Here is an 18,063-nt window from a genome sequence, read left to right on the forward strand (position 1 = left end):
GATAAACTAAAATTTACCCCGAAGACTGCAGTGAGAGATGAAGAGGGACACTATATCATACTTAAAGGATCTATCCAACAACAGGACTTAACAATCCTCAATATATATGCCCCGAATGTGGGAGCTGCCAAATATATCAATCAATTAATAACCAAAGGGAAGAAATACTTAGATAATAATACACTTATGCTTGGTGACTTCAATCTAGCTCTTTCTATTCTCGATAGGTCTTCTAAGCACAACATCTCCAAAGAAACGAGAGCTTTAAATGATACACTGGACCAGATGGATTTCACAGATATCTACAGAACTTTACATCCAAACTCAGCTGGATACACATTCTTCTCAAGTACACATGGAACTTTCTCCAGAATAGACCACATACTGGGTCACAAATTGGGTCTGAACCGATACCAAAAGATTGGGATTGTCCCCTGCATATTCTCAGACCAAAATGCCTTGAAATTAGAACTAAATCACAACAAGAAGCTTGGAATGACCTCAAACACGTGGAGGCTAAGGACCATTCTGCTAAAAGATGAAAGGGTCAACCAGGAAATTAAGGAAGAATTAAAAAGATTCATGGAAACTAATGAGAATGAAGATACAACCATTCAAAATCTTTGGGATGCAGCAAAACAAGTCCTAAGGGGGAAATACATCGCATTACAAGCATCCATTCAAAAACTGGAAAGAACTCAAATACAAAAGCTAACCTTGCACCTAAAGGAGCTAGAGAAAAAACAGCAAATAGATCCTACATGCAGCAGAAGAAGAGAGTTAATAAATATTCGAGCAGAACTCAACAAAATCGAGACCAGAAGAACTATGGAACAGATCAACAGAATCAGGAGTTGGTTCTTTGAAAGAATTAATAAGATAGATAAACCATTATCCAGCCTTATTAAAAAGAAGAGAGAGAAGACTCAAATTAATAAAATCATGAATGAGAAAGGAGAGATCACTACCAACACCAAGGAAATACAAACGATTTTAAAAACATATTATGAACAGCTATATGCCAATAAATTAAGCAATCTGGAAGAAATGGACGCATTCCTGGAAAGCCACAAACTACCAAAACTGGAGCAGGAAGAAATAGAAAACCCAAACAGGCCTATAACCAGGGAGGAAATTGAAGCAGTCATCAAAAACCTCCCAAGACACAAAAGTCCAGGGCCAGATGGCTTCCCAGGGGAATTCTATCCAACGTTTAAAGAAGAAACCATACCTATTCTACTAAAGCTGTTTGGAAAGATAGAAAGAGATGGAGTACTTCCAAATTCATTCTATGAGGCCAGCGTCATCACCTTAATTCCAAAACCAGACAAAGACCCCACCAAAAAGGAGAATTACAGACCAATATCCCAGATGAACATGGATGAAAACATTCTCAACAAGATACTAGCCAATCGGATCCAACATTACATTAAGAAAATTATTCACCATGACCAAGTAGGATTTATCCCCGGGACACAAGGCTGGTTCAGCACTTGTGAAACAATCAGTGTGATTCATCATATCAGCAAGAGAAAAACCAAGAACCATATGATCCTCTCATTAGATGCAGAGAAAGCATTTGACAAAATACAGCATCCATTCCTGATCAAAACTCTTCATAGTGTAGGGATAGAGGGAACTTTCCTCAACATCTTAAAAGCCATCTACGAAAAGCCCACAGCAAATATCATTCTCACTGGGGAAGCACTGGGAGCCTTTCCCCTAAGATCAGGAACAAGACAGGGATGTCCACTCTCACCACTGCTATTCAACATAGTACTGGAAGTCCTAGCCTCAGCAATCAGAAAACAAAAAGACATTAAAGGCATTCAAATTGGCAAAGAAGAAGTCAAACTCTCCCTCTTCACCAATGACATGATACTCTACATAGAAAACCCAAAAGCCTCCACCCCAAGATTGCTAGAACTCATACAGCAATTTGGTAGCAGAGCAAGATACAAAATCAATGCCCAGAAATCATTGGCATTCCTATACACTAACAATGAGACTGAAGAAAGAGAAATTAAGGAGTCAATCCCATTTACAATTGCACCAAAAGCATAAGATACCTAGGAATAAACCTAACCAAAGAGGTAAAGGATCTATACCCTAAAAACTATAGGACACTTCTGAAAGAAACTGAGGAAGACACAAAGAGATGGAAAAATATTCCACGCTCATGGATTGGCAGAATTAATATTGTGAAAATGTCAATGTTACCCACGGCAATTTACACGTTTAATGCAATCCCTATCAAAATACCATGGAGTTTCTTCAGAGACTTAGAACAAATCATCTTAAGATGTGTGGAATCAGAAAAGACCCCGAATAGCCAGGGGACTTTTAAAAGGAAAACCATAGCTGGGGGCATCACAATGCCAGATTTCAGGTTGTACTCAAAGCTGTGGTCATCAAGACAGTGTGGTACTGGCACAAAAACAGACACATAGATCAATGGAACAGAGTAGAGAACCCAGAAGTGGACCCTGAACTTTATGGTCAGCTAATATTCGATAAAGGAGGAAAGACGATCCACTGGAAGAAAGACAGTCTCTTCAGTAAATGGTGCTGGGAAAATTGGACATGCACATGCAGAAGAATGAAACTAGACCACTCTCTTGCACCATACACAAAGATAAACTCAAAATGGATGAAAGATCTAAATGTGAGACAAGATTCCATCAAAATCCTAGAGGAGAACACAGGCAACACCCTTTTTGAACTCGGCCGCAGTAACTTCTTGCAAGATACATCCACGAAAGCAAAAGAAACAAAAGCAAAAATGAACTATTGGGACTTCATCAAGATAAGAACCTTTTGCACAGCAAAGGATACAGTCAACAGAACTGAAAGACAACCTACAGAATGGGAGAAGATATTTGCAAATAACATATCAGATAAAGGGCTAGTTTCCAAAATCTATAAAGAACTTATTAAATTCAACAGCAAAGAAACACAATCCAATCATGAAATGGGCAAAAGACATGAAGAGAAATCTCACAGAGGAAGACACAGACATGGCCAACATGCACATGAGAAAATGCTCTGCATCACTTGCCATCGGGGAAATACAAATCAAAACCACAATGCTGAGTGAAGTAAGTCAATCGGAGAAGGACAAACAGTGTATGTTCTCACTTATTTGGGGAATATGAATAATAGTGAAGGGGAATATAAGGGAAGGGAGAAGAAATGTGTGGGAGATATCAGAAAGGGACACAGAACATAAAGACTCCTAACTCTGGGAAATGAACTAGGGGTGGTGGAAGGGGAGGAGGGCGGGGGGTGGGGGTGAATGGGTGACAGGCACGGAGGGGGACACTTGACGGGATGAGCACTGGGTGTTATTCTGTATGTTGGTAAATTGAACACCAATAAAAATTAATTTATAAAAAAAAAAAAAAAACCACAATGAGATCCCACCTCACACCAGTGAGAATGGGGAAGAGTAACAAGGCAGGAAACCACAAATGCTGGAGAGGATGCGGAGAAAAGGGAACCCTCTTACACTGTTGGTGGGAATGTGAACTGGTGCAGCCACTCTGGAAAACTGTGTGGAGGTTCCTCAAAGAGTTAAAAATAGACCTGCCCTACGACCCAGCAATTGCACTGTTAGGGATTTACCCCAAAGATTCAGATGCAATGAAACACTGGGACACCTGCACCCCGATGTTTCTAGCAGCAATGTCCACAATAGCCAAACTGTGGAAGGAGCCTCGGTGCCCATCGAAAGATGAATGGATAAAGCTGTGGTCTATGTATACAATGGAATATTCCTCAGCCATTAGAAACGACAAATACCCACCATTTGCTTCAACGTGGATGGAAGTGGAGGGTATTATGCTGAGTGAAGTAAGTCAATCGGAGAAGGACAAACAATATAGGTTCTCACTCATTTGAGGAATATAAATAATAGTGAAAGGGAATATAAGGGAAGGGAGAAGAAATGTGTGGGAAATATCAGAAAGGGAGACAGAACATAAAGACTTCTAACTCTGGGAAAAGAACTAGGGGTGGTGGGAGGGGAGGAGGGCGGGGGATGGGAATGAATGGGTGACGGGCACGGAGGGGGACACTTGACGGGATGAGCACTGGGTGTCATTCTGTATGTTGGTAAATTGAACACCAATAAAAAATAAATTTATTATTAAAAAAATAAAAGGTTAAAATAAATAAATAAATAAATTTATTATTTAAAAAAAAAAGAATGAGGGATCCCTGGGTGGCGCAGCGGTTTGGCACCTGCCTTTGGCTCAGGGCGGGATCCTGGAGACCCGGGATCGAATCCCACGTCGGGCTCCCGGTGCATGGAGCCTGCTTCTCCCTCTGCCTCTGTCTCTGCCTCTCTCTCTCTCTGTATGACTATCGTAAATAAAAAAAATAATAATGAAAATAAAAAAATAAAAAAGAATGAGATATCACCTTAGCAAAGTGATGTCAGCAAACATGAAGAAGTCTGACCAAACCAAGTGTTAGGATGTGGATCTACAGCAGCTTTCATCCATGAGTTTCTGTTGGAAAATCAAACTGAAAAAGTCACTTTGGGAACCAGTTTATCATTGCCTCCAAATATCCAGAGTCCATACTCCATCATCAAGCAGTGTCAACCCTAGATACATACTGGAGAGCCCAGAAAACACCTATAATAAACCAGTTTTATGGGAACCCATTCAGGATGGGTTCCATGATGAATGCAGGATCACTATGTGTGATAGGGAATGCAGGATGTCAGGCATTGAACTCTGCAGAAGTGTGGGGAAAGCTGGGAAAGTCCAGTTTTGGAGGGTTCACTGTGCACTCAGAGGAAACTCCCCAACCAGAGACCCTGAAGTGGATCCACCGACGAGGGTTATAGAAGGTTCCTGCCACTATGACTGGCAGAGGGTTTAAAGGTACTGTTGTTCATCAGGGCAGTCAGTTTGGGTAATGGAAGAAGAGCTACATAAAGAACAGGGAGAGAAGAAATTTCTGGGAAGATGGCAGAGTAGGAAGCACCAGAAATCTATGTCTCCACATAGACAACAACCATTCCCACAGAATCTGTATGATGTAAGGATTTTGGAACTGTGGAGTCTGCTGAAAGCTTGCAACTTCTAAGAGAAGTCCTGGATAGTAAATGTGCCTAAGTTTGGTCAGTTTTAGCTCTTACTTAGCACAGTAGCAGCTACCCAGATCCCAGATCCCATCCCCCAGCCCCCAGCCCCATGTCAGGCAGCTGTGCACATGTGCCTGGAGTGGCCTGCACAGAGCTTACAAGAGTCAGAGTATGCAAAAAGGACTCTCTCCTCCAAAAAGAAGGGATCAATTCTCTGGTCAGACTGTAGACAAGAAGAGGGAAGCCAATGTTGCACGTCCCTTCCTCTTCTGGCTGAAATGATATCCAGGGAACAAGGGTAAGCACTTTGCCTGCTCACTTTACTTCTCTCTTTTTCACTTTTTGGGAAGCAGATATCAAAGAATAAGATATTCAAAAACAAGCACATATACCAGTATATTAAGAAAGTGACTGTATATGCCAAGCAAAGCCTCAGATTCAGAAGAGACTTCAGAAGACATTAGGTTTACACCTCACAGTGACACTTAACACAGAGAGAGTCTAAAACAAAGAGGAAAAAATAAACAATAACAACACAAAAATAACCTCAAGGAAGAAGAATCTGACTTTCGGGGTTAACACAATAAATCCAAATGTCCAATATTCAACAACAACAAGATCACAAGGCATAGAAATAAACAGGAAAGTATGGCTGACTTGAAAGAAAACAAAATCAACAGAAACTGTCCCCAGAAAACACTGATGGTGAACCTACTAAAGATTTAAAACAACCACCTTAAAGATACTCAAAGAACTATAGGCGAATGTGGAGAAATTCAAGAAAATGATGTATGAACAAAATGCAAATATCAATAAAGAAATAGAAAATCTAAAAAGGGAATAAAGGGGGAAGGAGAAAAAATGAGTGGGAAATATCAGAAAGGGAGACAGAACATGAGAGACTTCTAACTCTGGGAAATGAACAAGGGGTGGTGAAAAGGGAGGTGGGCGGGGGGTGGGGGTGAATGGATGACGGGCACTGAGGGGGGCACTTATAGGATAAGCACTGGGTGTTATGCTATATGTTGGCAAATTGAACTCCACTAAAAAAAATCTAAAAAGAAACCAAGAATAAATTTGGGAGGTGAAAAGTACAGTAGCTGAAATGAAAAATTCACTAGATAGATTCAAAGCAGATTTTACTTCTTTTTTTTTTGTACATATTTCTTTATTTTTTTATAAATTTATTTTTTATTGGTGTTCAATTTGCCAACATATAGAATAACACCCAGTGCTCATCCCATTTTATATTCGTCAAATGAATGAGACCATATATAAATGCCTTTTGTTCAGTTAAAAAATAAAAATATTTAAAAAATAAATAAATAAAAATAAAATAAAATAAAATATAAAAATATATATTTTTAAAAAAGCAGATTTTAGCAATGATTCCTTGAGAAGAGTCAATGAACCAGAAAATGGGACAATTGAATGAACAAATCTGAGAAACAGAATGAAAAAAGATTGAATAAAAGTGAATAAGCCTATGAGATGCCATCAAGTGGATCCGTATACTGTTTGTGGGAATCCCAGAAAAAAAAAAAGGCAGAAAAAAGCAGAGAGACTATTTGAAGAAATAAGGACTGACAAATTCTGATATTTGATGAAAGACATGAATATAAACATCCAAAAGCTCAATTAACTCGAATCAAGATGAACTAAGAGCCTTAGTGCCAAGTACTCGGGGTAGAAAGGTACACATAGTCCATGACTTTAAGATACATAAGACCATAGGATGATGGACAGGACTTAAAGGTCTACAAGTCACTCACTGCCCACATGGAGAGCCGTCAGCCCGTGTCACCCTCGACGCCATCCAGCGCCAGCGACTTCCCTGCCGAGCTGCTTTCTCCTCCCCGTGCCTGCTTCTGTAACCCTATAACCAGAAGACCGTGCTCTTTCAGAACAGGTTCAGGGCCATAGGTGAGAGAGCAGAAAGGAGTTTCCACACGGCCCAGAGCCCGACCAGGTGCCCAGGTTCGCTGTGATTGACAGCAAGCACGGGGTGCTCCGGTGGGTAGGCACGAGGAGCCAGTGCTAGTACATCCCACTGAGGTCAAGGGCAGGGCGGACGTGGTGCTCACCGCCCCTGCAGGCCCGACCCGGAGCCCTGGCCCAGGCAGCCCGGCCCCGCGTCCCCCACGCAGGCCCTGTCCAAGGTGCTGCCCTGGTCAGCCCTGCTCTGCCGGCTGCTGTCCCCGGGCCCCCCACCACAGTCCCTGCACAATTCCTTCCTTCCACACAAGAGCCCCTCTGCTCACCTGCTCCTCCCTCGCTCGGCCCTAACACCCAGGCCACCAACCCTCCCACTGTCGTAGTCGCCCTGCCTTCCTGAAGTCGTGAGCTGGAATGGGACAGCACGGAGCCTTCTCCAGCTGCCCCCTCCCTCGGCACACAGGGCCAGCGTGGGGCCCACACGTGTGCACGGGCCGACTCCAGGGTGGGACTCGAGGGGTGCAGGTGTGTTGGGGGCTTGACCATGAGAGCCCTGATGCACTTCACACATGATTCCTGCCTAAAAGGCTTGTGCAGTTTGTGTGGACACCCTGGATGGGGCTGCAGCACAGGCTCAGGGTGGGCAGCAAAGGCCCCCAGTCTTCAGACATGTGGGGGCCCCCTGATGGCAACCACACAGGCACCCAGAGCAGGGACATATGGGGGTAGGTCAGGCCAGCCCACGAGGCTCCCAGCTCAGCTTCAGATGCCAAAGGGAGACCAGATGAGGCTGCAACATGACCTGGGCTGGCTGTGGAGGCCCAGATAGGTCGTCCTCCAAATGCCCCATGTTAGGTTAAATTATTTCAACCTGCCACCATGGATGGCGACAGGGCAGACGGCATTCTCCTGGGAGGACAGGACAAATCCCAGGGCTACAGCCACACTGCTCGCTGGTCAGGGCACAGAGAGGAGCCCACCAGGGTTGGGGTCCCTGAGGACCCAGGGAGGGCTGGTGTCTCTGGGCTGGAGGAACCAGGCTGCAGGCATTTCCTGAACAAACAGCAGCACATGGGGCTGACCTGGGCCTCCTGGGCTAACCCCTAGGGACCCTGGGTACCTAACATACTCCACCCACACACACCAACATGAGCAGTCCTTGGCCCTGTGTGGACTTCCCCCAGACCCTGTAAGACAGAAACCACCCAGAAGAAAAGGGAACTTTGGGATGCAGGCCAGACCATTTGGTTTCGATGCTATGTTAATCTTCCCAGGGCTGCTGGGACCTAGGAAGGAGGGCTGTGGGCACAGAGCTCAGCCACAAGGAGCTCCGGGGGGGGTGGTTGTCAGAGCAGGGATGGGGCAGGCTTCAGGGGGACCGAGGCTGCAGGAAAGCCATGGCCACAGCCCAGATCAAGATGAGTAGAGTGTGCCTGGAGCCAGGACAGAGGGAGGGAGGTGGGGCAGCAGAACCAGCCACAGGACCTGAGGAGACACCAGGCCCTCAGGACCCATGGAGGCAGCAGCAGCTGAGCCGGCAACGGGGAGGGCAGGCCGCCCGCGGGCCTACGTGACATCCCAGGAACACATCGGTCGAGTGCAACGGGACGAACACACCCAGCCAACAAGGGTGGATGCACGACACGCTGATGGCTGGGGAAGGACCTGGACCATCAAGGAACATGACGGGCCCGGTGGGCAGGAGCCTGAGGGCTGCCCTTCATCACACCTGCAGGGGCCCAGGCCTAGACTGCATGAGCCACTGCAAGAGCAATGTCTAGACGGACAGGTGGGTCCCAGGTGAGGACGTGGGGGGGGCTGACTCACCAGAGGAGGGGAAGACACCCCAGGGAGCCCGGGGCCTGTCCAACTTAAGGAAGCAGCTCATGCCCCCGGGAGGGTCACAGGTGAGGGCCGAGCAGCCCTGAGCTGCATCAGATGAGCAGAGGTGAGTTGGGGTGGAGCAGGGGGACCAGCATAGGCTCGCGGGACCCAGAGCCCAGGTCAGCAGAGGGGCTGAGGGGCGGATCCACATGGATGGGAGCTCAGGGGTGAGGGCAGGATCCAATCCGGGACACAGGGTCGGGGGTGGGACGCAGGGCAGGGGCAGACCTGGAGCACACAGAGACTGGGGTGCAGCTGACAGAGCTCTGGGGACAGATCCCAGGACAGGAGGGTGGGGGATGTGGTGTCCAGGAGATCCTGGGACCAGGAGAGAGCATCCCTGGGTGAGCAGGAGCCATGGGGGGCAGCACGAGCAGAGGGTTGCCCATGGACCCCAGGGAGCAGGGAAGCTGGTGTAGGAGAACAGGGGCAGGTGGGGGAGTAGAAGGGGCAGGGGGCACCCCATGAGGACACGGTGCAGAGGAGCTGGTGCAGGTGAGCAGGGCAGGTGGGGAAGCAGGATGGGTAGGGGTCACCCCAGGAGCTCAGGGTGCAGGGGAGCTGGTATAGGGGAGCAGGGGCAGGTGGGGGAGTAGGAGGGGCAGGGGTCACCCCAGGAGGACAGGGGGTAGGGGAACAGGTGCAGGTGAGCAGAGTAGGGAAGAGAGCAGGAGGGGCAGGGGTCACCCCAGGAGCTCAGAGCACAGGGGGCTGGTGGAAGGGGGCAGGGGCAGGTGGGGGAGCAGGAGATGCAGGGGTCACCCCAGGAGCTCAGGGAGCAGGGAGGCTGGTGTAGGGGAGCAAGGGCAGGTGGGGGAGTAGGAGGGGCAGGGTCAGCCCAGGAGCTCAGGGATTAGGAGGGCTGGTGTAGGGCGCAGGAGCAGGTTGGGGAGCAGGGTTGCAGGGGTCACGCCGGGAGCTCAGGGAGCAGGGAGGCTGGTGTAGGGCACAGGGGCAGGTTGGGGAGCAGGAGGTGCAGGCATCACCCCAGGAGCTCAGGGAGCAGGGGAGCTGGTGCAGGGGAGAAGAACAGGTGGGAGAGGAGGAGGGGCAGGGGTCAGCCCAGGAGCTCAGGGAGCAGGGGGGCTGGTGTAGGGCACAGGGGCAGGTTGGGGAGCAGGGGTGCAGGGGTCACAGCAGGAGCTCAGGGAGCAGGGGGCTGGAGTAGGGGAGCAAGGGCAGGTGGGGGAGCAGGAGGTGCAGGGTCAGCCCAGGAGCTCAGGGATTAGGAGGGCTGGTGTAGGGCGCAGGGGCAGGTTGGGGAGCAGGAGGTGCAGAGGTCACCCCAGGAGCTCAGGGGGCAGGGAGGTTGGTGTAGGGGAGCAGGCGCAGGTGGAGGAGTAGGAGGGACAGGGGGCACCCCAGGAGCTCAGGGTTCAGGGGAGCTGGTGCAGGGGAGCAGAGCAGGTGGGACACGTGGGGATTTACCCCAGAGATCAAGAGGGCAGAGGTCACCCTAGGAGTTCAGGATGCAGGGGAGCTGCTGTAGGGGAGCAGGGGCAGGCGGGGAAACAGGAGGTGCAGAGGTCACCCCAGGAGCTCAGGGGGCAGGGGAGCTGCTGTAGGGGAGCAGGGGCAGGCGGGGAAACAGGAGGTGCAGAGGTCACCCCAGGAGCCCAGTGGGCAGGGGAGCTGGTGCAGGTGAGCAGGGGCAGGTGGGGGAGCAGGAGGGGCAGGGGTCACCCCAGGAGCCCAGGGGGCAGGGGAGCTGGTGCAGGTGAGCAGGGGCTGGTGGGGGAGCAGGGGGTGCAGAGGTCACCCCAGGAGCCCAGGGGCAGGGGAGCTGGTGCAGGTGAGCAGGGGCAGATGGGGGAGCAGGAGGGGCAGGGGTCACCCCAGGAGCCCAGGGGGCAGGGTAGCTGGTGCAGGGGAGCAGAGCAGGTGGGAGATCAAGAGGGGCAGAGGTCACCCTAGGAGTTCAGGGTGCAGGGGAGCTGCTGTAGGGGAGCAGGGGCAGGCGGGGAAGCAGGAGGTGCAGAGGTCACCCCAGGAGCTCAGGGGGCAGGGGAGCTGCTGTAGGGGAGCAGGGGCAGGTGGGGAAGCAGGAGGTGCAGAGGTCACCCCAGGAGCCCAGGGGGGCAGGGGAGCTGGTGCAGGTGAGCAGGGGCAGGTGGGGGAGCAGGAGGTGCAGAGGTCACCCCAGGAGCCCAGGGGCAGGGGAGCTGGTGCAGGTGAGCAGGGGCAGGTGGGGGAGCAGGAGGGGCAGGGGTCACCCCAGGAGCCCAGGGGGCAGGGGAGCTGGTGCAGGTGAGCAGGGGCAGGTGGGGGAGCAGGAGGTGCAGAGGTCACCCCAGGAGCCCAGGGGGGCAGGGGAGCTGGTGCAGGTGAGCAGGGGCAGGTGGGGGAGCAGGAGGGGCAGGGGTCACCCCAGGAGCCCAGGGGGCAGGGGAGCTGGTGCAGGTGAGCAGGGGCAGGTGGGGGAGCAGGAGGTGCAGAGGTCACCCCAGGAGCCCAGTGGGCAGGGGAGCTGGTGCAGGTGAGCAGGGGCAGGTGGGGGACAGGAGGGGCAGGGGTCACCCCAGGAGCCCAGGGGGCAGGGGAGCTGGTGCAGGTGAGCAGGGGCTGGTGGGGGAGCAGGAGGTGCAGAGGTCACCCCAGGAGCCCAGTGGGCAGGGGAGCTGGTGCAGGTGAGCAGGGGCAGATGGGGGAGCAGGAGCGGCAGGGGTCACCCCAGGAGCCCAGGGGGCAGGGGAGCTGGTGCAAGTGAGCAGGGGCAGGTGGGGGAGCAGGAGGTGCAGAGGTCACCCCAGGAGCCCAGGGGGGCAGGGGAGCTGGTGCAGGTGAGCAGGGGCAGGTGGGGGAGCAGGAGGGGCAGGGGTCACCCCAGGAGCCCAGGGGGCAGGGGAGCTGGTGCAGGTGAGCAGGGGCAGGTGGGGGAGCAGGAGGTGCAGAGGTCACCCCAGGAGCCCAGTGGGCAGGGGAGCTGGTGCAGGTGAGCAGGGGCAGGTGGGGGAGCAGGAGGGGCAGGGGTCACCCCAGGAGCCCAGGGGCAGGGGAGCTGGTGCAGGTGAGCAGGGGCTGGTGGGGGAGCAGGAGGTGCAGAGGTCACCCCAGGAGCCCAGTGGGCAGGGGAGCTGGTGCAGGTGAGCAGGGGCATGTGGGGGAGCAGGAGGGGCAGGGGTCACCCCAGGAGCCCAGGGGGCAGGGGAGCTGGTGCAGGTGAACAGGGGCAGGTGGGGGAGCAGGAGGGGCAGGGGTCACCCCAGGAGCTCAGGGAGCAGTGGAGCCAGTGCAGCGGAGGTGGTGCAAGTGAGCAGGGGAGGTGGGGAACAGGAGGGGCAGGGGTCACGCCAGGAGCTGAGGGAGCAGGGGAGCTGGAACAGGGGAGCAGGGGCAGGTGGGAGAGCAGGAGAGGCAGGGGCCAACCCCTAGGAGCCCAGGAAGCAAGGAGCTGCTGCAGGTGAGCAGGGCACGTGGGGGAACAACGGGGGCAGGCATCATCCCAAGAGCCCAGACAGCAGAGGAGCTGGTGCAGGGGAACAGAGCAGGTGGGAGAGCAGGAGGGGCAGGGGTCACCCCAGGAGGTCAGTGTGCAGGGGAGCTGGTGTAGGGGAGAGGGGCAGGTGGAGGAGCAGGAGAGCCAGGGGTTACCCCAGGATCCCAGGGAGCAGGGGAGCTGGTGTAGGGGTGCTGGTGTAAGTGAGCAGGGCAAGTGGGGAGCCGGAGGTGCAGGGTTCATCCAGGAGTACAGGGAGTGGGTAGCTCATGCTGGGGAGCAGGGGCAGGTGGGTGAGCAGAAAGGGCAGAGGTCACCCCAGGAGCAAAGAGAGCAGGGGAGCAGGTGCAGGTTAGCAGGGCAGGTAGGGGAGAGGAGGGGCAGGAGTCACTCCAGGATCCCAGGAAGCAAGGAGATGCTGCAGGTGAGCAGGGTCAGATGGGGAACAGGAGGGGCAGGGGTCACCCAGGATCTCAGTGCTCAGGGGAGCTGCTGCTGGGGAGCAGGGGCAGGATGGGGAGCAGTAGGGGCAAGGATCATGCCAGGAGATCATGGAGCAGGGGAGATAGTGCAGGTGAGCAGGGCAGGTGGGAGAGCAGGAGGTGCAGGAGTCACCCCAGGAGCTCATGGTGCAGGGGAGCTGATGCAGGGAAGCAGGGACAGGTGGGGGAGCAGGAGGGGCAGGGGTCAGTCACCCCAGGAGCCCAAGGAGCAGGGGAGTAGAGGAGATGAACTGGCAAGTGGGGGAGCATGAGGGACTGGGGTCACCCCAAGGGCCCAGGGAGCAGGGGAGCTGGTGCAGGAGAGCAGGGGCCGGTGAAGGAGCAGGCAGGGCAGGGGTATCCCCAAAGCTCAGTGAGCAGGGGAGCTGGTTAAGGTGCACAGGGCAGGTGGGAGAGCAGAGGGGCAGGGGTCACCCAGGAGCTCAGGGATCAGGGGATCTGGTGCAAGAAGCAGGGGGAGATGGGGACAGGAGGTGCAGGGGTCACCCCAGGAGCCCAGAAGCAGGGGAGCAGGTGCAGGGGAGCAGGGGTAAGCGGGGAAGCAGGTGGTTCATGGGTCACCCCAGGATCTCAGAAAGCAGGGGAGCAGGTGCATGGGAGCAGGGCAGGTGGGGAGCAGGAGGGGCAGGGGTCACCCCAGGAGCCCAGAAGCAGGGGAGCAGGTGCAGGGGAGCAGGGCAGGTGGGGAGCAGGAGGGGCAGGGGTGCACTCAGATCTCAGCTCAGCGAGGCCCCGTAACGTGCCCCATCTGGGAGGCCCAGGGGCCAGGGAGGTGCCGCCTTGTTCCAGAATCTCAGCGCCGAGGCCTGAGCGCCAAGCGGGGCTGCACTGCGCAGCGGCTGAGCCGGCGCCACCCGCTCAGGGGCTGAGGGTCCGGGCAGCTGAGCCTCCTGGACCCGGGGAGTGTGAGGCGGTGAGGCCGGGTGGGGAGCAGAGCCTCCCCGGGAAGGCCTTGGGGCCCAGGGGAAGGGGGGCCACTCTAGGAAGGAGGGAGCCACGGGTTTCCAGTCAGGGCAGCAGCGCGGTTCTGCAGGCCCCTGAGACCCGCCCGGGAGGGGGGTCATGGCCAGCCGGGTCCCGGGGTGCAGGGCCGAGGAGCCAGAGGCAGGAGAACAAGGGGCCCGTGGGGAGCCCCAGGCAGGGCTGCCAGCCGTGGTGGGCGTGCGAGGGGCAGCTTCAGGGCCCTGAGCTGAGCAGCGGGGCCCAGGGTCCAAGGGGACAGGCCGGCGGGTGGCGGCGTCTGAGCTGCAGCCTACTTGCTGTCACCACGCAGGACGGGACAGCCAGGGCAGGGCCGCGCTCCCTCCCACCCCGAGGGGCGCACAGGCTCAGGGCAGCCCTGGGTGCGGGAGGCCTGTGGGAGCTGCCCGGGCCCCAGAGCACGGGGGGCAAAGGCCGGGCCCAAGGCGGGAGCAGCCCTGAGGGACGTCAGGAAGCCATGCCTGGAAGGCCTGGGGCAGTCCCGACGGCTCGGGCAGGGACGGGATCCGGCCCCGGGTGCTTGGCTGCAGAGCTGACCCTGACGTCGTGGCACCTGGAGGGCACATGGCAGCCCAGGACGAGAGCTCCGTGCTGAGGGGCCTGGGCAGTGGGTGCAAATCCCTGCTGGGGCAAGACGCGGTCGGACGGGGACAGCAGGCCTGGGCTCAGGGGCCCGCAGGAGCCCACTGGGCACAGGGCTCCCAGGTCGGGGCTGCCACAGAGGCCGTGGTCAGGTGGGGCAGCCAGGGAAAACCTGAGCGGGGACCCAGGGGCCGAGGCCCTGGGGACGTGATCCAGGTGGTCACCCAGCACTGACCAGGCCGAGGAGTCCAGGTTCTGTGGCCACAGCGAGCTGGGCCATGCGCCTGGTGTGCAGACTCCCTGAAGCACGTGGGCGTGGTGCTCAGAGCCACCCCAGGCCTGGACCCCTGAGACCCTGGGGGTCACACAGCCTCCTCTCTTGCAGCCTCCACCACGGCCCCCTCGGTCTTCCCACTGGCCCCCAGCTGCGGGTCCACTTCCGGCTCCACGGTGGCCCTGGCCTGCCTGGTGTCAGGCTACTTCCCCGAGCCTGTAACCGTGTCCTGGAATTACGGCTCCTTGACCAGCGGTGTGCACACCTTCCCGTCCGTCCTGCAGTCCTCAGGGCTCTACTCCCTCAGCAGCATGGTGACAGTGCCCTCCAGCAGGTGGCCCAGCGAGACCTTCACCTGCAACGTGGCCCACCCGGCCAGCAACACTAAAGTAGACAAGCCAGGTGAGACGTCGGACCTCAGAGAGGGGTCCACTCGGGACAGGCCAGGTCAGCTGTCCCGGACCCACGTCACCGGGGAGTCACCTCAGTGTCCCCGCCCTCAAGGCCTCCCCTTTCTGGGAAGGTGTCCTCTGGGCGTGGCTGCCTGGTCCAGATGACCACAGGCTGCATTCCCCACTGCATTCCCGGGGCCCATTGGGTGCCACTGGTCAGGGATCCCCTCATGAGCTGGCCTGACCTAAGTTCACCCCATGACCTGTGCCCACCCCAGGCCCCCAGTAACCCCCAGTCTGCTCTCTCTGCAGTGCTCAAAAGAGAAAATGGAGAAGTTCCTTGCCCACCTGGTTGTCCCAAATGCCCAGGTGAGTCAGCAGGGCCCCGCTCTGCTTCCCAAGCCGATGGTGCACACCCAGGCACAGCCTGATGGGCTAATGGGTGTTGGAGGAATCCACCGAAGTGCTACCTCATCCTTGTGTCTTCCATTTTAGTCCCTGAAATGCTGGGAGGGCCTTCGGTCTTCATCTTTCCCCCGAAACCCAAGGACACCCTCTTGATTGCCCGAACACCCGAGGTCACATGTGTTGTGGTGGATCTGGACCCAGAAGATTCTGAGGTGCAGATCAGCTGGTTCGTGGATGGTAAGCAGGTGCAAACAGCCAAGACTCAGCCTCGTGACGAGCAGTTCAACGGCACCTACCGTGTGGTCAGCGTCCTCCCCATTGGGCACCAGGACTGGCTCAAGGGGAAGCAGTTCACGTGCAAAGTCAACAACAAAGCCCTCCCGTCCCCCATCGAGAGGACCATCTCCAAGGCCAGAGGTGGGCAGCAGGGCATAGGGGCTGCAGGGAGGGAGAGTTGCCCTGTAAATTGATACCAGTCCTCCACCCTGACAGTGACCATCTGTGCTGATCCCTTACCCCACAGGGCAGGCCCATCAGCCCAGTGTGTATGTCCTGCCGCCATCGCGGGACGAGTTGAGCAAGAACACGGTCACCCTGACCTGCCTGATCAAAGACTTCTACCCACCTGACATTGATGTGGAGTGGCAGAGCAATGGACAGCAGGAGCCCGAGAGGAAGCACCGCACGACCCCACCCCAGCTGGACGAGGACGGGTCCTACTTCCTGTACAGCAAGCTCTCTGTGGACAAGAGCCGCTGGCAGCGGGGAGACGCCTTCGTATGTGCGGTGATGCATGAAGCTCTACACAACCACTACACACAGAAATCCCTCTCCCATTCTCCGGGTAAATGAGCAACACGCCCGGCACCCAGCAAGCCCCCCACCTTGGCTCTCAGGATCCCCTGAGGACGCCTGAGCCCCCGCCCCTGTGTACATAACCCCGGGTAGGCACCCATCATGAAATAAAGCACCCAGCACTGCCCTGGGACCCTGCACGCTGTCATGGTTCTTTCCGAGGTAGAGCTCGGGACACCCGGGCCCTGGGTGGTACGGGCAGGCCAGCTCTGAGTCTAAGGTGTCACCACTGGTGGGTGAGCTCTGCACCTCGAGTGGGGAGGGCGGCACAGGCTGCCACAACGTGGGGCCGGGAGCCGCCTGAGCCTGGGGAGCGCACTTTGGCAGAGGTGCAGCCCCTGTGCGCCCTCAATCCAGCCAGAAGCTAGCCAGGGCTGGGGTGTGTGGACGGGGACGGCAGGAGTTGTCCCCTCCAGGGCCCCTCAGGGAAATGAGCACACAGACCTTCCCACCTCTGTACCGAGTTGTGGGACACTGGCCTGTCCTCATGCCCTGGGCTCCCTGTCCCCTGGGCCTGCGGAGAGCTCTGCTTGGAAGCTCTGTGTCAACCCAGTAGCCATGCTTGTCCTGTCAGGAGGGGACAGGCCCTGTTTGCCCTCAGACACGACACTCCATCCATGTACAGTCCCCCACCCTGCCTCCAGTGACGAGGTCCCCCCTGAGTTCATCCCCCTGGGACCAGGCCTGTCCACTCATGGGGACCTCACCCCGTGCCCCAGTGGGGCAGAGGCAGGTGGCCCTGAGTGCCCAGGGGAGGGACCACTGGAGACCTCCACATGGACGCTGAGTCCAGATCCACTGAAAACAAGCCCATCGTGCTGAGCACCGCCACCTTCTCTCTCTCTCTCTCTCTCTCTCTCTCTCTCTCTCTCTCTCTCACACACACACACACACACACACACACAGACCTTATACCCTGGTCCTCACACAGGACCAGCTGCAGTGCCCAGAGCAGAGCCAGTCTTGGGAACCCTCACCATGGACAACACCCTGGTCCCCACCCCCTCCACTGCCCGTCATCTGCTCAGCAGCTCATCCACACACTGACCACACCGACCCGCCCTCCTCTGCCCCAGGGAGCCTACACCCCCTCTTGACGTGCACAAAACCCCCACAAACCAGCTTATCCTGATGCTCCCACCCACTTGTTCACTAGGGACACTCCCTGTCACTCTGGGCCCTTCCCTGGGCCCTGGGCTCTGCTGACCCTCCACAAGGGCCTGAACCCCCAGGGCAAGAAGAGATGTGACAGTCAAGGCACCTTCTCCCCACAGGGTCCCTGCACAGGGCAGAGCAGAGAGGGTGCGGGTCCCCCACTGGCCTGGCCCAAGCGGTAGGGCTGGGGTGCTGAGGCTGGCACCCAGGGTTGCAGAGGGCTGTGACTGTCCCTCAGGGAATCTGCCCCTCCGCCGGCCCAGTACTGACCACCCCCTTCCTGTCCAGAGCTGATCCTGGATGACAGCTGTGCTGAGGACCAGGACGGGGAGCTGGACGGGCTGTGGACCACCATCTCCATCTTCATCACCCTCTTCCTGCTCAGCGTGTGCTACAGCGCCACTGTCACCCTCTTCAAGGTGGGCACACCCGTACTGTCCCTGGACTATGGCCCACTGTCCCGTCGCTGTCCTCACCATGTGCCTGCACGGACCCCGCAATGACATGCTGACTCCACTCTGTTGGCATGATGACTCTTCGCTGTGCACCCACTTCCCCTCCCT

At 56.0% G+C, this 18,063-nt stretch overlaps 1 gene segment (V, D, J or C); it reads left to right on the top strand.

The window, feature by feature from the left end:
* The window catches only part of LOC129514712 (immunoglobulin heavy constant gamma 1-like), a 34,249-nt gene extending 17,907 nt beyond the window's left edge, over positions 1-16,342 (top strand). Inside the window, 3 exon segments of the C gene segment in view lie at positions 14,842-15,092; positions 15,578-15,907; positions 16,014-16,342. Coding sequence covers positions 14,842-15,092; positions 15,578-15,907; positions 16,014-16,342 — 910 coding nt within the window.
* The last annotated feature ends 1,721 nt before the right edge of the window (positions 16,343-18,063 follow it).

The sequence above is a fragment of the Nyctereutes procyonoides genome, unplaced genomic scaffold, assembly GCF_905146905.1.
Source record: "Nyctereutes procyonoides isolate TBG_1078 unplaced genomic scaffold, NYPRO_anot_genome, whole genome shotgun sequence".
In the NCBI taxonomy this organism is placed as follows: domain Eukaryota; kingdom Metazoa; phylum Chordata; class Mammalia; order Carnivora; family Canidae; genus Nyctereutes; species Nyctereutes procyonoides.